Below are 24,578 nucleotides of genomic sequence, written 5' to 3'. Positions count from 1 at the left end.
GTCGTAATATGCTATGATTTAATTTATTATTTTATCTTTAGACGTGACTTAACCGAAAGAACCAAAGAATAATTCCTGCAGTCACGAAAGCTCCAAAATTAAGCCATGCAACTCATTTTATTGACCCCTCAGGATTTGAACTCGCAGCTTTGTGATTGCGAGCTGCCCACTCTACCGCTGAGCCACCTGACCGGTTATTAATATTGTTCCGACAGCAAAGCTTATCGTTGTTGTTTGTATAAAATCTATTTAGTGTCACCAGAGTTTGCGTTCACAAAAGAAGGGGAAAAACCCTATTATATTTTGGTACTGGCAAAGGAGGCCTCGATGTAGATGCTTACCCCGAGCCCTCATTACTCTGATAGTGCGTTGTCTTTGAACTGTGCACCTTTTGGCGTTATCTGGTCGAACGCTGTATGAGACTAGGCTCTAAGGAAAGCTGTCTCTGGTGTGGACCAATCAGTTTAAAGGACAATGCATAAATTAGAGTGTTTTTTGTTTGCATTCTGACTGCAATAATTGTGGTTAATGTAAACATGACCCCTTGCAAAAGGTTTCAGTTTTGTTGCCAGAAAAAAGGGGAAAAACCCTATCATTAATGGATGTTATGTTTCCCAATTTCCCCCTGCCCCCCCCCCCCTCCAGTCTCTACAGCCATCACGGAGCCAGTACTAACGACCCCTGAACTCCCAAGATGCTTTGCGGTGGAAGGGGCTACAGTTGGGCCTGGGGTGCATGCGAAGTGACATCATCGCATACTCCGCCATCAACTCTCGTACACGTGTGTGTACCCATGCGTGTACACATACCTAATGTGTGTATATGATACATATCTGTGGACAATACAAAGCTTTGTATATGTACATACGTGTTTATACTTACATCTATACACGTGTGCGTGCATACACACCTCTTTGATGTATGTGTATGGTACGTATCGATGTATAGTACATATTTCCCAGTATGTGTACGTACGTATATGTATCTATGTACGTACTAGGGTTGTTAAGATAGTTTTTTTACTTTACTGGTAATCGCATGAAATAAAATGGTTACCGGTTTGCGGCACATAGAAATGTCAAGAGTTAAGGACACAAAATGTGTTTAGTTTTTTAACCCTTTCCCGTTCTGAGATGTCTGCAAGTTGCAGCATGGGTTCTGTTCACCGCTGAACCTCGGAACACGCAAGTGGTTCAACGTTACTTTATTTAGAGAGGCATAGCACCGTTGTTTTTCAAGTCGTGCTCTCCGCAGAGAGAACTGTAGTGACATGACCTCACTGTATTATAGCTGGTGCCAAACTGCCACACCCCCATGATCTTGTGGGATCCTCGATATGACAAAATTATTTTATTATATGTGTATGTCTCGGAAGCAAAACTGATTACTTACACCTACGTCATTGGAATGGGAAAGGGTTAATTGAGAAATGAAGGCAGCTTCCACCGGGGTGGTGTAGCAGTCAGCACACTGGACTTGCAATGCAGAGATCGCCAGTTAAATTCCATCTCGTGGCACGGCCGTTGAAACAACACCCCCCCCCCCCCCCACAATTTATTATGTCCACCCACCAGTGTACATGAGTGCACCACAGTCGATCGGCAGGTTTTGTGTGGTGGGGTAAAGTGTGGGTACGTCCACCTTTTCGAGTACGACTGGTCAGTGAGGAATAGTAGAACAAATACCACTAGAGGTACTTCAAGTGGAGGCCCTTCTGCCAGCAGTGGTGTGAGCGGACACCTGCAGGGCTGCACCTTTACCTCTTAACTGAGAAACAAAAGCAACGTTCCACGCGGTGACTAAGGCCTGCCACCATCCTTTCCATATGTCCGCCGCCCTCTCCTTACGTCAGTCCGCACGTGCCAATCAGTTGATTACAAAAATTCTACTGAAATGCATTACGGGTTCTGATATTCGTAACCAGTTACCGATTCCGAAAACGGTTCCCAGTTTACCGGTTACTGTTTGACAACCCTAGCACATACACACACACATGTAGGTCAGGCATATAAATATTCCCCCCCCGGGTATTGAATGAAGGGTTCAGGTTTGATTTAAGAATAGATTATTGTTTGTCTCGTTTGTATTGTTTCTCGTTTTGTCTCATTTCATTAACCTGTATGAAAAATTAGCAGATAATTTGCATCGTATTTTTATAATGAATTTTCATGAACTTGAGAATGGATTTTAATTGGTGAATCGTTATGTGCCTAATCTATACTCCTTCGTATATATACACACACGTACATACGCTAGCACATAGCTATAATGTATATACATACATTTATACACGTACACATTACACACTAGCATGGCTGAATAATCCCTGCTGTTGTATAAATTATAGGATAGTGCCATTAGTGAGCATCTATTTAGAGTGACAATACTCGAGGGAGTGAATGCAAAGCCACGTATGTATATGCATAGCTCATACGTGCAGAAACAGCTAGTAGGAGTACTTGGGATAAGTCCAGACACCAATCAATGTTCTTTACTATCGATGATCCCCACCTACACCAACCCACAATGACTTGCACGGTAAAGTATGGTTAAACAACCCACCGTGGCCCGCACAGTGTGCTGAAGGCACTCTTTAATCAGTGGATTGACACAAGGGCCGTCCGCGTTTATACACATTTACAGTTTGTAAAGTTGAAATGGGTCAAATATGGCGATATATAAGGTGGGTTTGGGATCTAAGTATAATTGTTTTTTAACGAGCGGGAGTATTCTATGCAAAAAAGCTAATGAAGTTTAGAAGTTTGTGGCCGGTGTTCGTAGGTCTAACGTAGAAGTTAACCAGGCCCAAAGAACCTGATTCACAAACGACGCGACACATCGACCCTTTTAAATAACGCGCCAAAATTGTATCAACCCTGGTGGGTGGGTTAATGGGCTATCAACCCCCCCAACCAACATTTGTACAGTACTTACAAACTTCAAATTGCGATCCATTCTACCACTGAGCCACTCGGCCAGATTCTAATCTTGTGATATATTAAGCAATGTCGACAAACAATTAGTTAAATTATACGTTCAAACTTTGTACTAAAGCATAACTGAGTATCTGAGTGAGCACTGCTCTCAAGATCGCTTCACCTGCAACACAAGACGTTGTAGAGACATCATCGCATTGACGACAGCAATAAGAACGATAAAGTACCAACCATGAATAAAGCAGCAGTACACAACACGCTTTGCACTACCACAGTCGCGATTACCGTTGATGTTTTAAAGTACACTAACATATATATGTAACACGCATGTACACGAGTTTTCAAGTGCACCTGAAGGCGGAGTGAGCTTTTGACACTGAACTAGCCAATAATGATTATATTTGCGAATTAATTATTTTACAAAAACGTGTGTGCAGCATTCAGTGGGAACGTGACGTTTAGCATGTATTGTTGGGATATGCTAATCATGTTTGCGAGAAGCTTTAAAAAAAAAAATCATTTTTCGTTTAAAATCCGAAACGTCACGACCACGACGGTATTGTCTGACGATCACGTGGGGCCACGCGTCTGGACGTCGCCGCGAGATTGTGCGTCAAGCCGAACATGGTTATATTTTTATACCCACGTACAGTAACCATATGCAAGTCTTTCTTATCCCATTTATAAAATGTAAAAGTAACCACCACAAAGGGCGGGACTGTGCACAATATTAGTATTTTTATATTGTCACCACCGGAGTAACGATTGCGAGATTGTTCCATGTTTAACGTCGATCGACCGGAATATTCACTGTCGAATTGTCCCTGTTGATCATCTGGACGCGTTGAGCCCAATTTTTGTGCAATGTGAATGGGTCTGATGGGGCTGAATGTTCTATTACTTTGGCGGGAAGAAAATAAGGGGGGCCTCTTTCCACCGTCCACCTCCCTTTCTACCCTAAGTGTAGGGTGTAGCAACCAATGTGTATTATTAAACCTCTCGAGACTGTATTATGCTTTTGTTATTGCTGGGTGTTTGTGCATGGGGAGTTGTGGCGCAATGGTAAGTGTACTATGCTTTGAACCTGGTGATGAAAGTTCAATTGACTCATCAATGACGAATATCTGAACAAATCCTGTCCCCAACACTATCGGTATACGTGGGATATTTGTTTCACGTGCAACAGCAGGTTCTGTTTGGGTGGATAGAGGGGGCTGAACGGGTCCAGCACGGGCTAGAGAGATGGGCTGATGTGGTATGGGAGGAATAGGAGCTGAGTGGCCTTGGCCTGCGGGTACTTGTGTCTTCACAAACATTTACAAAACCTTTATTAGTTCTGACCGGAATTAATGATACTCTTTTTGGGAAAAAGAAACAACACAAGCGATATACTCTACTAAATAAATCTGTTGTATGGAAATGGCAACATTTGCAAGGGTAGTTTCATTTTGATATCTAGTTAAAACATCGTACATGGAATCCGTCATCTCGCCTGGAAGTGAATATAAGGGATCGATTGTTCACAATGTGTTCCATTGTTTGCCACAGTTGCTGTGCAGAATTTCTGAATCAACTGGTGCATCAGATATCCACATCGCCCATGAGAAGAAGTCCTGATGTGGTTTATAATTAAGCACCTGCCGCTCAGACAGTGCGGAGCAAGTATGTTCGGCCGTCGGATCTTTTATTCGGCTCATTTTTTAGACAAATGTGCTGCCTTATTGGTGCCGTCACTTTTCTTGAGTGATTTTCGATTCCAGGTCCTCTGCTGCTGTCCAGAACCGTTGGCATGTGGTCGAGATCTTCGTAGATGGGTAGCGTCGTGTTTGAGGGTCGTTTTGTATGCTCGCGATGTGGCATTTGTTCTCTTGTTGGACTGTAGGAAGATTTAGTGCGCAAGGCACTCGTGTTTCGCACTTCCGATTAGCACGGCTGGTTACGTACGGTGCAAAAAAAGTTATATATACACGGGCCCAGGGATGCTGTTTGCAGGTGTCTTTGCATCGCAACCTCAGCCCAGTACAGGTTTCCCTCGCTTCATGCGATAGATGCTGGAAGAAAAAAGTGCGCATAAATCGAGATCGCACGAGACAGCTGCCTGCCGTACTGTATGCACTACTCCAAACACATACCGTACAGCAAATTTTGAGTAGAAATAGGCTAGCTGCTTATACATTGCAATATTGTATAAACCGAACCCCCATAAAGTGAGGGAAGTCTGCCTGTTAGCTTTTGGATATTTATTTTGGACATGGTGTTCGTCTTCATTTCTTTGAGAATAAGTGAGGCCTCTGTCCAACGTCAAACCAATATATCCTGGGTTTGTGTCGGGAATGATCTTAGAAATGCACGTTCATCATCCTGTTAGCTTCTGAGTTGGAAAAATGAAACAATGATACCACAATTTTCACAAGGTTAGGTTTGAGGCACCAGTGTTTGGAAATATTGTTCCATCTAAATCAGCGGGGGGGCTCTCTTCTGTTTCTTTGTCACTCCCAGCGCCCCCAACGAAAAATTGTCAGCATAAATGAATTTGTGGCCTGGTGTTGTTGGAGGCAAAAACCAGTGTTCATGGCATATTTTTGTTATATATTTGATTATGAAAAGTGATTATCAACAATGTTTTCTGTCACCTAATATTTGGCATTCAAACATTTGGAAAACATTACAAAACGTATATTGAAAATAGGCCATAGTTATCACTTGTTTATTACCTATATTCCTAGGTTGTATAAAAAAAAAAGTACATGTAATTAATGATCAGCTTTGCAACTTAGTTTGAAAGTTTTGATGCATTTATTCTACGTGCAACGTGGGGTCACAATAGCTCCTAAACATGATCCAATATGAACAAAGATAGTATAAAGTCGTGTTGCTATAAGGTACTGATCAAAGGGTTAACCAAGTCAGCGTTCCAGTGTTTACATTTGCCTCCTGGCTCATTGCGATGGTGATTGGTAGCCGATATCGACTGCCTGCTTGTGATTGGAATACTGGTGAATGCTTGATCCTGATTGGTCAATATTAAGGTGACGCGTACACACGCAACAACCTGAGGACACGGTGAGAAAAGTAAAATTCATGTTTTATGCACAATTTTTTTTACATTGCACATAAATAAAATGTGTGCAAATATTGTTTTTGACAATTAAATCCATACATTTCAATCATCGTTTAAGCAACACGTCCACAAAACTATACCGTACGCGATCGCCAAACATAACACTAATTGGCTTCGTTTATTGCGCTGGGTAGCTACGAATATTAATAGTGTTTGCAGTGTCTACATTCCTAACATTCAGGCATTGGCGTTGGAATTGTAATCCACCTTAAGTGGTGTTCAGACTATACCGGTGATTATCACATTACCAAAACAACTATTTCACCAGCATTGGTTTAAGCAAGCATGACTGCTGATGTAGAAACCAGTTTTGAGGTTTGCTTGTGTTGAACCAATTCTGATCATATGCACTTCCAGAAGGCCGTGGCCAATGAGATGTGTTATGTGGAGGGGCAGATATGAGACGTAGTGTCTGATTATATATTTTATTCTATTTTCCACGACGACGCTAAGGATTCAATCTTGACTTAAAGCTTTCGTGAATGTAAGAATTCATATTCTTGGGTCTTTCGGTAAAGTCACGCAGATAGATTCAAAGAAAATAACAAAAAACTACGACGTTTCGATCGCTTGTGTTGCGATCGAAACATCGTAGTTTGTTCTTTTTTTTAAAAAATTTCTTTGAACCTATCTACGTGACTTTACCGAAAGACCAAATAATATGACGCTAAGGATTATTTTGTGTTAGATATCTTAATCGGCTTTTTACGAATATTCGAGTTTGCTGATCATTTGTAATTCTGTAATCTGAGAAATCGATTTGCCAAACGGAAGACTCACCTAGGCCTGGTGTATAACTAACGAGCGAGTGTGCAGGCAGTGCAATTGCACTGGGGCCCACCACAGGCCGGGGGGACCAGGCGCCTGGACTCGTGGGGAGGATGGGTGACTCATGGTGGGGATCTCTGGGTGGCTTTGCCACCCTCACAAGCCAAACGGGTTACCACCAAAAGCATCAGAACCTGTTGGCCCCTGCTGCCAAGGAACCTGTGGTACCTGTGGGTTGAGGGAGGTAGAGGAATAGAGGAAGAGACATTAACATCACAAACTTCACTCTGCTATGCTGTGTAGTGGTATGAGCAACGAATGCTGGCAGAAGCGCCGTGGTGACGTCACTGCCGCTTATTGGCGAATGTTGGTTGTTTAATATGATGCTAATTTGGTACATTGACACAGGATCTGCCACAGTGGTGTAATGTTGCCACACTGGGCTTTGCAATCCAGAGGTTACCAATTGGATTTGATCTTCTGGCACAGCAGGCAGTTGCGACAGCAGGGTAAAGGTTTTCAAATCCCCCCCCCGCACCGCCTCTTTCCACCCAACAGTCAATCTGTAGATCGTGTCCGGTAGGATAAAGTGTGGGTAGGCCCACCTCTTTCAGCATGTCTTGTCAGCATGGAAGCGCAGACTACATACCCTCTAGAGCCCCCTCTCATAGATGGAGCACCTGCCAGCAGTGATGTAAGCAATTGCAACGCTGCACCTCTACCTTGTAACGTGCGTGTGCAAACTATGATTTGTAATGTGAAATGTATATGTGAATGAGTGTATCTGCATTTGGAATACAATGTTCTGCACTCCTAATGATTATTTTGTGTTGTGTATTGCAGGGGAACTCCTCTTAGCCATGGTGATATGGGTAACCAATATCACAGATCCTGTTATCTGCGGGGTAACCTGGATTTTACTCTTGTTATCCGTGGGGTAAAATATTGTGGATAACCACCAGATAATAGGATGAAGTTGCTACACAAATCTTAGCAGTGAACAGAATACAAATGAGTAATGAGGTAATGCCCATTACCCACGGATAACCCGCAGGTGAATAGAAGGATTCGAACAAAATTACAGGTAGCAGGAGTTCTTAAAGCACAGCGGGAAGCATTGTTTACACGTGAATGCCAACACGTTCTTCATAGCCATGTGTCTGGCACTGCGTGAGTAATATAAACAAGAGAGAGACACGGAGAGAGACAGACAAATAGACACGGAGACATTTAATTTTGTATGTGCAGGGACAGATATGGGAAGGAGAGGAATTGCCTGCTCATTTGTGACATGAACTCTGGGTCCAAGCCACGTCAGCCACACAGAACCCACCAATGAAGGAGCTCCGAGGATGGCCCCTGTGGGGGTGGGCTGTGCCGGCTGATGCTGATTGGCTGTGGGGAAGGCGGTTGTCCCTGCAAGGCTCTGCCCAGGCCACTGCTGATTGGTCGATGGCATGGTTGCTCCTGTGGAACCAACAGCATAAGCATCACCATCAACTTACCACTACCATGATTATAACCACATCACCATCTCCAACAAACCATTATCGACACATCACATTCCTATCGAACACACCACCATCTACACATAACCATCCTCTCTAGCACATCAACATATCATCCTCATGATCACCACCATCGACGTCACCATGTTTTTTAATACACCACCATCACTACCACACACCCGCACCGTTCTGCATCTGGCTGAGTGACGGTTTCGCCGGCTGTGCCATCTTGAACATCTCCTTCCCCCACGGCACATCAGCCCCGACACCGGCCCCAGCGCCACCACTGCCCAGCGGGTCCAGCGTCTGGAACGCGTCCGTCTGTGATGGCCTGGGCCTCTCCCCGTGCACTGCAACACCACGTACCGGCACCGCGACCGGCATCGCGACCGGCGGCGTCAAAATTGGCGCGACCTGGAAGTGATTGGGCTGATAGGACTGAGCCGCGGCTTGAGCTATCGCCGCCGGCTGCACTGCACCCCACGGCGATGGCGGCGGCCCGCACGGCGGCCACACACCGGCGCCGATGGCGGGCGACGTGGCTCGGTAGGCCATGCCAGGTGGCGAGGCCCACGCCGATGCCGGCTGTGACTGGGCACCGAACGGAGCCTGAGCGAGGCCAAATGCTCCGGCTATCGCCAGTACCGGAAAGGCCTGGGGACTGGGGATCGCGGTTGGAGGCTTAGGGAGGTGGGCCGTCGGCGCCGCCTGTGAGAAGCCGGAGGGCCTCGGTGGGTACGGCATTTGGGAGCCGAAGGTGACGGCGTTGGTGATGGCGGTGTGTAGGCCTTGCAGGGCGGCTATATTGGACTGTGTTGAGGCGGCGGTGTACAGGCTCGGGCCTGTAGAGAAAAGAGACGCAAGTGGTTTTTGTGAGTTGAGCTGCAAGCAAAAGACGTTTAATGGATTTTTTTTTTTTACAAAATAAGGCAGGCAATGCGCCTCCTTATATCAATCCCTCCAAATAAAATATTTTATGCTAATAAGCCAAAGGGCCTTCTGGAAGTGCCATAATTTCAGCAATGGTGGTTCAACACGATAACAATACAAGCAACCACGCATTGGATGTATAAACAATACTTTTTGTGGTGGGACAGATAAGTGAAGAAGGCATGTTTGTCTGGTTATGTATTTTATTACATTCTCCACAACGATGCTCAAAGAGACATTAGACCAGATTCATCCACAACATGACTCATCATTACAGGACACTCCTACACAGAGTCGCACACCCCACGTCTAAGACACACCAGTCGAGGAGGCGTCAGCTGAGGAGAACAGATCTGAGCCAAAGAGCTCAAGTGATCCCGGAGTCTGAAACGGAATCAATTAAAACATTAACACAGCAATAGAACATAACATGAAAATGATTTCCGGTTCAAATTAGCATTTACGCATTGATGCTCATCTCTCTACAGCCAAGCCAGTGGTGGAAATTCCACATTCTTATGGCGGGGGAGAATCTCTCAAAAAGACAACCGCAGTTGATCTTCCCCACAGAGTGGTAATCATTTTAACCCCACAGGGTGCAATGTTAATGGACTGGATAGGAACTCGCAACATTCGAGTTGGAAGCCACTTGCACTGGGTCCCCTGGCTGAATAACAACACAAAGTCTAAGAAAAAGGTTTCCCCCAAATAAATTGAGATCTGTGCAATAGTTGTTCAGCACATCATGGCGCCAGCAACAAAACATCACTATTACAGTTGCAAAAGTTAACACATTCTTGAATAGAGCGCGGTTAATGTTGTAAGAGTTGGAATTCTTCCAAAGTGGAGCAATACGAGGGAAGAAACATAAGAAGTGAGGTGACTTACAGTGTGGAGAGCGGGTGGGTGGGTGTGGTGAGTGGGTGGGTGAAAAGGTTATTGAGTGAGTGGATGAGTGAGTAGCTGGGTGAGTGGATTATTCTGACCTGCAGTGTGGTGGTTGAACACACTTCAGATCGAACAAATCAGGCAGAACCGAGTCCTCAACCCGGGTAGAGGAATCAATGTGTGAAGTTCATGGAAACAGTGACCATGGTAGTGGCGATAGAAGAGTGACAAGGAGGTGACTGACCACCGGTGCGCTACTATAGAGTGACTGGAATTAATTAGTGAATTACTGTAATAAATCATCATTCACACTGACTGCTCTACTCTATTGGTTAGTCACGTGAATGAATCACAAAACGTAACCTGCATGTGTTGGGAGCCGGCTGCTCGATTAGACACGTTGTTCTTGTTCCTGGGGGGTGGTGTGATGATAGCGGCGGCAGCGGTGGCCGGAAGAGCTGATGATCCGTTACGCAGCGAATCCATGTATCCGTGCGCAAACGGGTTCCCCGGTGCCAATGATGAAAGTGATGATGACGGTGGCAATGATGATGTTGCGTGTATGTCGGCAAAGGGGTTTACTGCAGGACTCGTAGATGAGGGAGTGGTTTGGGGGGGGGCGGACCCCCACGGGCTTGGTTCGGAGAGATGAGAGGGGACGTGGTTGTGGTTATCGTTGAAGGAGAACCAAGACGGTGGCTGGGATGAGGCCCTCTGGACAGTGGAGACACGAGCGTTACCACATAACTGCCCCCACCACTGCAGCCAGAACCACAACCAGGCAGCAGTACTGGTGGTGATAGTAGTAGTTAGTAATGGCACTAGTCGTAGTAGTTGTGGAGGTAGTTAGTAACATCAATACCAAGAGTAGTAGTTGCTAGTTATGGTAGTAGCAGAAGTAGCAGTGGCAGCAGTTGTGAGTAATGGTAGTCGCAGCAGTTGTGAGCAATGGTAGTTAATAGTCGTTGTGAGTGATGGTAATAGTTGTGAGTTATGGTAGTAGTAGAAGTAGTAGTGAGTAATGGCAGTGGTAATAGTTGTAATGTTAGTGGCAGTAGTGAGTAATGGTAGTAGCAGTGGCAGGATTAGAAGTGGCATCCGCACTGGTAGCTCAGCGGTAGAGCGAGGAGTCGCAGGAGGTTGACTGGGGGTCGGTAAAATGAGCACCGCTTTGTTGTTGTCCTGCTGCTGCTCAAGTGAGCATTGAGGCGTTGGTTCTCATCTCCTGTTTACACCCTGTAGAGCCAGTTGTGGAAATTATACGTTCCTATGGCAGGTTCGAGTTTACCCATATGACAACCACTGCTGACATCTTCACAAAGCAGTACTCATGTTATGATGGGCTGGGTTAATACCAAACCAAGACTTGAACTCCCGACTTTCCGTGCTCGAGCTGCTTGCTCTACCCTGAGTTCCTGCGTCTCGTTTTCACGATGTCGGTCGTAATTGTGATTAGCAACACTGTTAGTGCAAAACTCGTAGTGGCAGGACGTTATTCTCTTACTGTTACAGAGTTATTGTTATTGTGTAGACTATGCGTGCATTCAAAGCAAAAACAATGAACACAAAACTCATTACGACACAATTAGTATTTTTTTCACATGCCATCGTCACACGTCCTTCTGGGAGTCTATTGTTTCAGCAGCGTTCATTCAACACGAGCAAAACTATAGACCGGTGTTGACATTAATTGAAATAATAAAACAATCCGTTATTCATTACATTAACGACTGATGCACTTAACCAGGTGGGAGCCCATCCAATGGCAGTGTCCAACATTCAATCAACCGTCCCAAATCAATTTGCAAAGTTATCTAGTTGCGCCGTGTGCTTTTATGTGCGTGCAAAAATGTGTGTCTATTAAAGAGTTTGTGCGTGTGTAATTACGTGGGGATGTGTGTGTGTGGAGCAACGATTAGCATACTACGCCACCCCAGTTTATTTCCTGTTCACTGTCAACACCAGTGACCATTATCTGAATCGGTCTTGGGAACTCCCCTAGGTCGACTCAGCCTCAAATACGTAACTGGTGTGATGTGTAAACATTGCCATTGGGGAGACAAAGGCAGCCTGGCGTGGTGCTGACCACCCACGCCCAACTGTCTGTTAAAGGCTATACAGGGGATCTTTGTCTTTGTGTGTGTGCACGTGTATGTGCGCAAGTGTTTGTGTACACGTGTGTATGTGTGCGCATATGTGTGCGTGTGTGTGGAGGAGGCTCGTGAAGGACGCTACTGGTAAGTTGGAGGAGTCCACCCTCCAGCAACAAAGGAGGGCAGAGCAGTGACGCTCACAACGAGCGGCTAAAACACAGCAAGTTGGCACAGTAGGAGGCACAGGTGGTCCATCGGCCAGTCATCTCAGTCAGTCGGCCCATGGCACCTGGGTCTGCCCTGTGACCTACTGCCAGCGGTCGTTTGACACTTCACGTGGCCTTAACGTGCACATAGTCTGACACAAGCACCGTGGTGACGTCACCATCACTTAGTGGCGAATGGCAGTTGTTGTTGTGGCTGTACAGAACACATGAACTCACAGTCGGGCTGATGCTGATGTCCGGCTGGGTCGACATGACCCCAAACAGATCCAGCTGATCCAGTCCCTAGATTGGTGTAACACGACATCATTAAACAAGTGCAACCCCTTCTAACTTCTCTCACAAAGGGATTCCAATTTTATAATAATTTAATAAGAATAAAAATCTCTCGATTCGCTGGAATCCCATTGGGGCTTTAAAAAACTCACATTCGTGATTTTGTTGGTGTCTTCGTCACGTCCAAACAGTGTCTCTCCACCCTAAGTGCACGGCGCAGGGGACAAATCACAATAGCAGCAGCCACCCAGCAGTAACATGACTACTGATGTTTTACTTAGTCACGCCGTACACACAGCGTTTTCCACGCACACAGCAGAGATCAAAACACTGTTGTAGAATCTGTGGTGCCGTGGCAGCTTTTGCACGGAGGCGCCGACAACCAGACAGGCAGGAAGGCAGTCAGGATAGGCGCCAGCAACTGCCCAAGCTCTGTGGTCCTATATTTGAACATTTGGCCAACGCAATTAAGAATCAATGTTTATACGTGGTAGGAAACTGGAGTTCCTGGAGAAACCCACCCGTGCGAGGGGGCAACACTCTACCCAACATTAATGAGCAATTGCTACCACAACCTTCTGATGGCGATCTACTCGCTCGTGACCATTTGAAGCCACCAGGACTGTCTTGGCTAAACCAGGGGAACATTGGTTAGGAATACCTACGCCACTCACCTGCATTGTGTCTCCATCATGACTCTGTTCGTTTGGTGTTATCTGGAAAGAAAAAACGAACAAGTTGTGGTCAACGCCCGAAGCGACACGGCTCGTAATACAGTGGATTCAGATTCACCACACGGGTCAACTCTCGTCCTACAAAAAAACTAATCACATGAACTTCACGTTAATCGGGCATTCCAAGTGGGCACAAACACGTTTGTGTTTGCGTTGCCATCGGGTCACGGCTCTTGCGCTGCAGACTCCACAGCTTCTTTGTGGCCGACAACCGACCATAAGTGTTGCTCAAAATAAGAAGTGGAAAACGGCCGTCTGGCAGATACGACGATATCTCTTACAGGTTGGTTACGCGGTCAGACTCTTGGCACTTGAGACGACGCTGCACTGTATACAGACATCTGTGCAGTTCGGTGACCTTCCAGAGTGTGCTTCCCATGATAGCGTGGGTAGCCTATACTGCGTGTTATTCACGGCCCCAGACACCCGCGTTGTATCCAGCTTTGACTGCAACATGTCTCCTCTACGCGGCTTCACCACGGTTGTGATATCATCCACACACTGCCTGACAATAAATAGTTAAAGGCTATTGCCTGACATGTCAAACTTATACTATATTTTTGTATCTAAAAGGCAGTGGTTTTCCCCCAATGTTACCCTGATCGTGGCATTGGCCTCGCGTCAAGACACAAATAATCCATGCGGGTAGCTCCATGCAGATAGCTCCACGTGGATAGCTCGATGCTGGGTCAGCATCTGTGCCCTCCGAGCAATATAGCCGCCCAGGAGGGCCACAGGTTACACTGTACACAAGGCCGACAGTACAGCAGCCCTGGCTCCGGTGCCCTTCACCTGTTGGAGCCCAGGTGGAACACCTTACCTGCTCAACCCCAGGGTCTTCAACCTTGACCCTCATCTTCAGACCCTGCACGACCTGAAAGAGATCCCTCAAGTCTGCAACCACCGTCTCAGCCTGTCGGAGAGAAGGGGAACAAGAGGACAATACAACAGATGGAGAAACGAGGAGGACACAATGGATGGAGACATGACAGAAACACGAAGTTTAGTGAATATCAATGGTGCTGCTGGCAACCCCACCCTCAGCTAACTCCACCCTCTCAGCTACTAGCCCCGCCCACTTGTAACACAGCTCCTCCCACTCATCCGGTAGCTCCGCCCACTACTCATGCAGCCTCGCCCACGCCCATGTAACGAGTCCAGGACATTTTAACTGGCGACAAAATCCTGATTTTCACAAAGAGTTTCGTGGAGAACATGGGAACATGGCCACTGTGACACCACCGGGACTGTCTTGGCCTAATTGGAGAGACGTGTGCTGAGCTCACGCACCTGGACACTGAGCCCGTAACTTTCAACCCACCAAACCATCGCCAATGGCCCAGGGCTCCTCACCAGCTGCGCCGTTTTGATTGCGTAGAACCGGTGCTGCCCCTCGGCTCCGCACACGAAACCGAACGCACGCGTATCCGTCGAGTCCTTCGCTATGAATGAGATCTTCTCCAGCACAGACTCGTGCTCCACCACCTCTCGGGGGCAGAGGCAGCGGAGCATGGGGGCAGGGTCATGGGGGGCAGGGTCACAGGGGGCATAGACACAGGGGGCAAGACACGGAGCGACAGGCAACGAGCAGAACATGTCCTAGAGGGCGTCCACGAAGGAGATGGAGCGATGACATCGGCTCCTCTTGTGTAGAGAAGGAGCTAGATGGATCGTGAGGGGACGGCGCATCCGCAACCCACCCCAGCAGCGGCCCACTGCCAATCTCCACAGCCGCGGCTCGTTAGTGCTAATTGGTGGGACGAGGGCTCGGCGTGTCGATGGCCGTTTCGTAAAGCAGGCGCCACGCTGTTTATCAGCGAGTCCATTAACCACGTCATAAGTAAAGGCGCAGCACTGAAACTGCTCGCTCACTTTATTGTTGGTGGAAAGGTCTCCACTAGAGGGAGTGCTAGTGTATTGGTTTATTCTTCCACACTAACCAGAAGTATTCAAGAAGTACCTACGCTTTGCCCCACCACAAGTGACCTGCCGATTGACTGCGGTGACACCGGGAGATGGAGTCGAACTGGCCACCTCTGGATCATAAGACCACTGCGTGGATCATTATACTGCTATGGTAGCCACATTTCTGATGTAGCAGCCTTTTATCTAACCACGTGAGAGCAGCGGGGAGAGGGCATTAGTGGGCATATTGTGTTGAGTGGACCTAGGTGAGGTGCTAATTTAGGGCTGAACAGATCTAGGGGTGGCGCGGACTCACGGCGGACTTGTCGTCGGAGATTCGGAGTCCGCTGAGCGACAAGTGGATCACCACCCTCTGTTTGTGCTCCCCGCGGGAGCGAGCGGCCGCGGCAAAACCCTGGGGCCACCACCACCAACACAGCCACACCCGGCAACAGTCAACCACACCAAGGGTCAACCACAGCGAAGGTCAGTCAATAACAACCAGCAACAAGCTGTCGGTCTCTGTGTGACTCTGTGGGTATCGGTGGGCCTCTGTGTGACTCTGTGGGTATCTGTGGGCCTCTGTGTGACTCTGTGGGTATCTGTGGGCCTCTGTGTGACTCTGTGGGTATTTGTGGGCCTCTGTGTGACTCTGTGGGTCTTGTGTGACTCTGTGGGTCTTTGTGTGACTCTGTGGGTATCTGTGGGCCTCTGTGTGACTCTGTGGGTATCTGTGGGCCTCTGTGGGTCTTGTGTGACTCTGTGGGTGTCTGTGTGACTCTGTGGGTATCTGTGTGACTCTGTGGGTATATGTGGGCCTCTGTGTGACTCTGTGGGTATCTGTGGGCCTCTGTGTGACTCTGTGGGTCTTGTGTGACTCTGTGGGTCTTGTGTGACTCTGTGGGCCTCTGTGTGACTCTGTGGGTATCTGTGGGCCTCTGTGTGACTCTGTGGGCCTCTGTGTGATGCTGTGGGTCTTGTGTGACTCTGTGTGCCTCTGTGTGACTCTGTGGGTATCTGCGGGCCTCAGTGTGACTCTGTGGGTCTTGTGTGACTCTGTGGTTCTCTGTGCGACTCTGTGGGTATCTGTGTGACTCTGTGGGTCTTGTGGGACTCTGTGGGTGTCTGTGTGACTCTGTGGGTCTACATGACTCTGTGACTCTGTGACTATGGTTGACTCACCTTCAGCTTCATCATGGAGTCCTGGCAGAGCTTCTCCCCGCGTGAGTCACTCACGTCATCCACCCCAATAAGCTTGGCCTTGTGTCGCACGCCGTCGTCACGGAAACGCTGAGCCCTCTCCTCCAGGCCTTTCTCCTGGGCTACTCACAGCAACATGAACACCATCAGCATCAGCAGCCTCATCACCTAAACCATCATCCATACCTTCACCACAGTGATTCTGCATCTCATAATTACAATGTTTCTGAATAGCATCATCATCAATATTATAGATATCATGATTATTACCATCATCATGATGTTGCTGAGATGATTATTAGTGACTCGAGATAGAGACAAGGAGAGAGACAGTGATATAGAAACAGAGACACACACGAGAGAGAGAGGCAGAGAGAGACAGAGAGACCCCGTGATTGTCTCGGAGTGCTCTCATCACCCACAGGTACCACTCAAAGATCACACTGTGGTAAGCCGGCCATTATGTGCCTCTTCTCATGGGACAATTGCCCACTCAGCCTCGAGCTTTGGACACTAGAAAACAGTATTTTTGAAACAAACGCGAGAGCAGGCAGATGAGGAGCAGCAATCTGGAGAATGTAAAGAGGGAACAACCATTCCTACTGTATTGGGCTTAATCAAAACACTGTCTCCAGGAGACACAGGGTGGCCTCGGCTTAGACACCAAGCCAGCACCGCTGGGAGCATGAGTTCAAGCCCCGGGTCTGGGTGTCTCTGTGAATCTTTGGTTGTCATTGACGACGACGATGCCAACGATGCCGAGGAAGACATCATCTGCAAGTTCACTCACACTTCTTCTTCGCCGACTTTCTTGCAAAGAACCCGCCCTTCTGATCCGTCTCTCCGGCTGTTCCAGACCCTGCAGCTGAGATTTCGGTTCCTGAAGGCGCGATTCCAGATCCTGGGGCTGGGGCTCCAGACCCTGGAGCCATTGATTCTGATCCAGGATTTGTTCCATATCCATCTCCTGGGTTTTCCACTTGGGCTAACATAACTGGTATTTAAATAAGCGTGTAATTTTTGTTGTTGTAATAAAGTGAATGTTCTCGATGATAACAAAATAAAAATTTGTTTGAGGTTTTGATATTTTAAACACAGCTGCTGACCACAGACTCAAAGGGCCAAAACGTCAAGCGGCTTGCAACAAACAGCGCTACCCACGATGTACTCGATATGAGCTTTATTTAACGTTTGTTTTATGTTGAATTAAGCCACTAATCTGATTTAAACTACAAATGCACACGTAACAATTATATGCTGAATGCTATCTTTGAAATGACCCTGGTCATTATTTGAAGCTCCCGTCTGTAATGAAAAAAGATAAACACATGAACATTGAATTTATATTCATCCACTTTGTTGAGTGACATCTATCAAAGCAGACTCAGTACATATTAATATCATTTAGCAAACATGACCAATTAGGCATTGCTGCTCATCTCATGTTTACAGTGCTGCACAGCCACTGGTGGAAATTCCACATTCCTATGACAGGGGTGAGTCTATCAATAAGACAACCACTCTTGACTCCCCCACAAAGTGGTACTTCCTTATCGACCCAGGAGGGATGATGGGCTAAATCCACATCCAACCAGGATTTTAACACAAAACCTCCCACTTGTGAGCCGCTCCCTCTACCGCTGAGCCACCTGGCTGGATACACCGACAGCACAGACACACCTGACTCACCTGGAAACACTCTCACCTGCCTCACCTTCAATAAACACACACCTGTCTCACAGATGACGTTAATTACTGATGAGCGATTAATTATACAAGTGGGTGGAAACTGGAGCCCCTGGGGAATATTCAAGCGCGCGAGTAGGCAACGGTCTATCCCTATACCGACGGAAACAGATGGCGATGAGCCAACTTGCTACACTGCCTTCAATTAGAGGGCCAGGGTAGAGCACCTCCTCGACACCCACGGAAAGGGAGTTTCACAACAACATCTGTGTGCGATCCACCAACCCTCGCTGCTGCCTCCAGTGCTGGGTTATTACTTCAGAAAGCCGCGTCGTGTAGCAGCGTAGCCACCACCGCTGACCACCTCAAGTCTCATCTCGCTCGGGCTGTCTACGCGCGCCTGAGCTCTCTGAGCGCGCTCACAGCGTAACATACTAGCAGGTTCAACTCAAGTCCCTCTAGAACCCGATCAGCGCGGCCGCGGGACGCGTCAATCGGACTCAACATTAAGGAATAGGAGGAATTGCCAAGGGTGAGAGTACTTCGAATGAGTGATGTAATTTATACAGTTGAGACTGACACTCGTAATTAGTAGAGATTAGAATAACGAGAGTGGCGGTAATGGAGATTCACTCACCTCTCTCCTGCTCCATCTCCCCTCGTCGTTACCGCTGGAATTTGCCACTCGAAGCGGCACGTGATGAGGGGGAGGGGATCAGTGGGGGCGGGAGGAAGTGTGGGAATGAAGGCGGGAGATGGGGGAGGGAGGTGGAGTTGAATGGAGGGAGATGATGGGGTAGAGAGGTGGAATTGAATGGATGGAGATGGTGGAGGGACGTGTAGTTGAATGGAGGGAGATGATCGGGTAGGGAGGTGGAGTTGAATGATGGGAGACGTCGGTGTCGTCAGGTAGAGAAACCAAGCTCGGGGCTCCTCGAGACAAGACGAACCGTGTTGATCATTAACCACTCAGCATCAACCTGCCGCCTCCATAATCCAGTCAATTATTGATCCTGGCCACGTGGGTGATACTCAGATCACTGTCTGCTCCGATATCGTCCGTGGCCGGGAACCCATGAGCTCTGCGCGTAATTCTACTGTCCGTGAAGATGTCTCCAGCCGTCTCTGTGACGATTACTGTAAGGATGCCCCCCCCCCGCCATAGCAATGTGGAATATACACCACTGGCTCTCATGACTATATACCGGGCAAAAGCACCGCCCCAATGCCCGTTTAATATACAAAATAAATTATCACAACTTCAACTCTTCCCATCGCTGTTTGCACGTAAAAAATAAAGTATTGCTTTACACATCTCATCCACATGGCATTCTGGGAGTAGTGCATCTTATCAGCAGCATTGCCACAATACCAAATAAACTCTGAACCTGCTTTGACATTCAGTGTTGCATCAGCAGACATACTTGCTTAAACCAATCCTGATAAATTGCCAGGATGGTATAGGCAAGGGTCATCTCTGTTATATATGGGCCCTAGTTCAACAAACATGTGCCCTAGTTGGACTCTGTTGATGAGACAATGAATGTCGAAACCGGTCTAGAGTTTGTTGGTATTGAGCATATTCTGCTAAGATACACTCCCAGAAAGCCGTGTAGCTGATGGGATGTGTTAAACAATACTTTTATATGTATATCATGAGTTTGTGTTGAGGTTGAGAAAAGAGACTAAGGGACCGGTTCAGATGCCTCTGAGCATCATCATCAGGGTGCAGCCGGTGAATGTTTGCGCCTGGTGTGTTTTCTGTAGTTAGGCATTGCTGCTGATAATGATGATGATTGTTGTTGGAGTAGAGATGTTTGTGCGCCCCAAAGGAAATCAGCTGATCGCCACTTCCTGCGTCGCCCCTCAACCCCTGAGGAGCACAACAACATTAATTAATAATTAACTCAGGAATTGGGGGGGGGGAGCGGTGGCGCAGTGATCAGTGCGCTGCGTTATAAACCTGGCAACCGGCGTTTTATTGCTGGCCACAGCCGACATCAGTGGCTGAGAGTGGTCCCGCACCCACCACAGCAATCGCCGTCCCATCACTAAGTGGTGGTGATGTCATCACGGCGTTTGTGCCAGGCTAGGTACACTTTGAGGCTACGTGAAGTGTCGAAGGTCCGCTGGCAGGACACGCTACAGACCCAGGTGTCATGGGTTGGCTAGCTGAGAGGACTGGCAGAAGCACCAACTGTGCTCCCCACTATGCCAACTCTGCGTTTTATCCACCGGGCAGTCCGCTCGTTGTGAGCGTCGCTCATCTGCCCTCCGTTGTTGCTGGTGGGCGACTGCCTCCAACTCCCCAGCAGCAGCGTGCTTCACGAAACTGGCTGGTACCAGGTCAAATCAACTCCACATCCTTCTGTACCACATCAGTCCATCTCTTCTCTAGCCTGTGCCGCGGCCATTTAGCCCCCTCTTTCCAGCCAAACAGAAGATGCTTGGGCATGCGGTGGCTGGACCCCCACCATAACCACCAATCACCAACTCGCACTGGCCAACATAGTGAAGTATGGTCAAGAAACCAACACGATCTTCGCACACTCATCCGTGCTGTCGACTCCCTTGCCTCATGTTCAAATTAAACCTGATCTTTCTTGCTATCGCATGAAATGCGATTTTTTTTCTTTTGACGATTTCTATTCGGTAGTTTTTTTCTGGTCACACAAAATCAATTTGAGACTTAACACTAAAAGTCAGCTCGTGCCACGAGTGCTCGGGAACGCGTGGGCTGTGCTGTTAGCTTAGCCAGATGTCTCTCTTTTTTTACGATCAGTGGAAACAAGAAGATGCTCGGTGTATTCGACACTTTGCTTCGTTCATTTCGTAATTTTTTTAATTTAAATGTAAATTTTAAAACTTTGCTTTATGTAAACCCCCACCTCTCGCTCACTCTCTCTCTGGCGAGAAATCTCTCCGTAACACCTCTCTTGGTGAGACATCTTTCTCGTCTGAATTAAACGTTGAACTTTGTAACGCGCCAGACGCACAACGGGGACACGAGGATGACTGGATGAAACAAATTGTAAAAGTTTTAACCACTAAAATATTAACTGGGTTAAGAAGCGATGTGAGCAATGAGTAACCTCGTAAGAGAGCCAATTAAACACAAAACTCTGGTTAATCGGTAACGTCAGCCCGTGCCCTACTCATACGGGTGGCGGTAGTGGTGATGAGTCAGTCTGTGAAGTTGTGTGTTTGTGCTTGGCTGGTTGGGCCTGCGCTCAACAACCGTGAAGTTCTGTACAGTCGTAATCATAAGTGGAGAGGTTTGAGCTTGGATAGTCCCTTGCATGGGCACCCCCATCACTCATAGCACGTGCTACAGGATACGAGGCTGTGCTGCAATGTGGGCACAGCAGCAAAGGCCATTGTTGTACTGTACGATGCTCCCACGTCGCTGCTTCCCCGCTTCACCACCAACCCGCACTGACCAGCGTAGTGACGTATGGTCAAATAATCCTGCACGGTGTGGAGAGGCCCTCATCCAGCAGTGGAAAGGCAGAAATATAAATCGGAGATGTCACACTGACATTAACTTATGAGTTGATAACTACTGGGTTTAATTGCAGTTGCTGGACATAGACCCAAATGTTCATAACGCAAAGCGGCCAGCAACAGGCAGCATTAAGTGATATCATGGCATTCACCCGTTCATAGACTTTAAGGTTTACGGTTCAAATTTTTTACCAAATTTGAATGACTGTAAAATAGACTCAGTTGGGAACACTACACACAGCAGCAGATTGTAGCCATCCCGCTAAATCTTGGCAGGACCCTGTAGCCATAAAACGAAGACATTATAGGCACCGTCTTTGGGAATGGCCCTTTTGCATAGCACAGAGATTGTTACCCTTGCGGTGTTGGCCGTCGGTAACATTGAGGTGGTTATACAAATATTTTCAACAAATGTTTTGTTGTTTAAAGGAAAACTCGACCGAGAAGACACACAGGGTTATCGTGGCGTGGTCACGTGCCACCACCAAGCGACGGAGCCGACCCCGCGTCCCCCTCACCTCACCTCACATGAACACACCCACACGCATTTCCCCCCCCCCCCCCCCCCCCCATAGAGCTCCGAGGGGAGGTCACCTGACCGACGGCGGGGAGAGGGGTCGGGAGACGGTGGTCAACGTCCGCCGCTTAAAACCATGGAAGGCGGCCCCGGTGAGAGAGAACCCCGTCACCCGAAGGCCCCGAAATCCCGGGGTACCCGCACCCCTCGTGTTGGGGGGCCTCGCACACTACATGGGCCCCGCCGGGCCCCCGAGACGCCCCGATCCAGTCAGGAGACGACGCGGACGACGGCTCCTAAACCCTTCTGCTGCTGAGTTTGTGCCCCAGCCCGCAGGTACCGAGGGACAGGGAGAGCCGCTAGAGTAGAGGAGGAGGCCGCCGCAGGAGCTACAGAGGACGGAGCCACCCACCCCGAGACCAGCCACAAGGTCCGGACGGATCACCCGGACCCCGCAGCGTTTCCTCGTGGGCGCGGCCCAAGCAAGGTGCTCCAGTCAACCCGGGACGGGGACTGGCACCTCGGGGGGCTATGTGATGCCGCCGCCACGAAGCCGTTCAGCAGGCGCCCCATCTACGACCTCGCCACCACCAAGCAACGGAGCCGACCCCACGTCTCCCTCACCTCACCTCACATGAACACACCCGCACGAATTCCCCCCCCCCCCCCCATAGAGCTCCGAGGGGAGGTCACCTGACCGACCGGTTTTTATCCGAGAAACCCTTATCGGGATTAACTTTCACGGTTTCCGGCGACCAGGGAATTGGACGACCTCCCCCGACGCTACTTTACACCGCGGCGCTGCGACCGGCCTTAAGATGGTATGGTCGCGGCGAAGGGCATTCGGCCACCGCGGTTGAAACGCATCCCCCCACACACACCCCCACGGGTCGACGAGACAGGCAGAGGAGGGACGGGGCGGCATAGTTTAGCGTGCCAAAGCGGGCTCGAGTGCGTAGGTGCCATCGTTAGGGAAGTTAAAGGATAGGGCGGGAATGGCAAATAATCAGAGAGGCGACTCGGACGCATAGTGCGCAATTGATGGGGCAGGTGGTGGAGACATGCGGAGGCTCCGTGCTTAACTTCCGCAGCAGGCCGTTGTGATGGACGCCGCTGCATAATGTGCATGACCAAGGCGCCATGCATGAGAAAGGGATTAATTAGAATAAACGCCGCAACACGCAGCGCATCTGATTAGCATAGCAAGGGCGCCCGGAACCGCCGTACGCGTGCTAACGGACGCTCGCCCATTGTTAAAGAAAAACTGGGAGGGGGCCGCCACCACGCTCGGAGCCGCATCCCTTTGATGTAGGGAGGATAAAAAGGGGGCGCAAAGGGGAGATCGGTCTCTTACTCCAGCACCAGGCGACAAGACGCTCTCCAGCCCAGCGACCCGGACGTCCGTGAGACGCATCGAGGTACGCTGCGAGCACGGGATCAACGGACCGCCGTGGGCACCTAACAGTGAGTAAGAAGGGGAATTAGGATCATAGCCGATAAGTAGGGAATAGGTCCCGGGGTAGTAGAATAGGCCAGCCTCGTCGACTCATACTGACTCAACAACCAGTCCCAAGTAGCAAACAATACATCCTTAATAGCTGACTGTGTCCCGTGTGATCTCGCTGAGAAGTGGGAACGCGTGTGGTGCTGTGTACACAGCGGCTCGCCTCGTGGGAGCGCTGCGCAGAGCGGCGCGAGAGTGGGTGTCGCGTGTGGAGCTGCGTGTGTGCGCGTGCGTTCATTCCGTGTATGATACAGGTGTGCGATCATAACGTGAGTAGTCAGTGTTGAGTTGGATGCACGGAGCTGCGTGGGTGTGTGTGGCTGTGCGTACGTATGCTCACAGCGGGGGAGCGCTGCGTGAGGCTGGATGGGTATGGGCGTCGCGTTCAAATGCCGGCGACACCCTAGCGGGTATTAGGGCGGTGTGGCCACGCGAACGGAATAGGGGATGCGTGAGGGAGAGACCCCGGGGGCCAACGGCCCCCACATATTTGAGCAGCCAGGAGGGACCGCGGGGGCCAGCAGCCCCAACACACACACCCGGGCCGCACGTCTCTGGGCCGCTGTCTCCAACACAGAGGCTGAAGCTCGTCAATGATAAACAGGGCAGCTGCGACCACGGCTGTGCAACGGGTCAGCAGCAGGGCACTGGACTTGCAATCCAGCCATCGGGTTGATTCCATCTCCCGGCGCGCCAGTTGAAACACTGGATATTGTTTCTTTAATTCCTCCCCAGCCCCACCCCAGAGAGCCTCACTGAATACAAAAACTCTGGTACAGGAGGG

The 24,578-nt window shown here is 48.9% G+C and overlaps 2 protein-coding genes across 14 annotated transcripts in view; one reads left to right on the top strand and one right to left on the bottom strand.

The window, feature by feature from the left end:
• LOC144736204 (dual specificity protein phosphatase CDC14C-like) overlaps positions 1-3,946 on the top strand; it is a 28,597-nt gene extending 24,651 nt beyond the window's left edge. For all 8 annotated transcript variants that reach the window (XM_078618869.1, XM_078618866.1, XM_078618819.1 and 5 more), the window contains one exon: positions 646-3,946. In XM_078618869.1, coding sequence (XP_078474995.1) covers positions 646-675 — 30 coding nt within the window. In that variant the 3' untranslated portion in view covers positions 676-3,946. The remainder of the gene's footprint in view (positions 1-645) is intronic.
• On the bottom strand, positions 2,545-19,713 carry LOC144736181 (uncharacterized). Of its 6 annotated transcripts, none has more exons than XR_013588731.1 (15): positions 18,907-19,713; positions 17,374-17,888; positions 16,566-16,705; positions 15,700-15,798; positions 14,832-14,963; positions 14,299-14,391; positions 13,419-13,460; positions 12,897-12,947; positions 12,688-12,753; positions 10,515-10,865; positions 9,584-9,647; positions 8,519-9,175; positions 8,159-8,292; positions 6,838-7,053; positions 2,545-4,987 (listed from the first exon to the last, which is right to left on the bottom strand). XR_013588731.1 is itself a non-coding variant. In XM_078618770.1 (14 exons), the coding sequence occupies exons 2-14, from the start codon at positions 17,573-17,575 to the stop codon at positions 6,982-6,984; spliced, it is 2,103 nt and encodes a 700-aa protein (XP_078474896.1). In that variant the 5' UTR covers positions 17,576-17,888; positions 18,907-19,713; the 3' UTR covers positions 6,005-6,981. The 6 variants fall into 6 exon arrangements, 3 of the variants coding, with proteins under 3 accessions (XP_078474896.1, XP_078474912.1, XP_078474922.1); XR_013588728.1 differs by lacking the exon at positions 2,545-4,987 and adding an exon at positions 5,008-5,307; XR_013588727.1 differs by lacking the exon at positions 2,545-4,987 and adding an exon at positions 5,352-5,988.
• Between the last annotated feature and the right edge of the window lie 4,865 nt (positions 19,714-24,578).

Source organism: Lampetra planeri, chromosome 3 (genome assembly GCF_965212315.1).
Source record: "Lampetra planeri chromosome 3, kcLamPlan1.2.h2, whole genome shotgun sequence".
Taxonomy (NCBI): Eukaryota; Metazoa; Chordata; class Hyperoartia; order Petromyzontiformes; family Petromyzontidae; genus Lampetra; species Lampetra planeri.
Note: the sequence above shows the minus strand (reverse complement) of the source record. Positions and strands in the feature narration are given on the sequence as shown.

Excerpts from the sequence above, each read along its gene's own strand:
- LOC144736181 (XM_078618770.1), bottom strand. The coding sequence starts at position 17,575 with ATGTTAGCCCAAGTGGAAAACCCAGGAGATGGATATGGAACAAATCCT. Across the intron at positions 15,799-16,565 it reads ACTCCATGATGAAGCTGAAG|GGTTTTGCCGCGGCCGCTCG; the intron begins GTGAGTCAACCA and ends TGGTGGCCCCAG. Across the intron at positions 14,964-15,699 it reads TCTCCGACGACAAGTCCGCC|GTGGTGGAGCACGAGTCTGT; the intron begins GTGAGTCCGCGC and ends TGCCCCCGAGAG.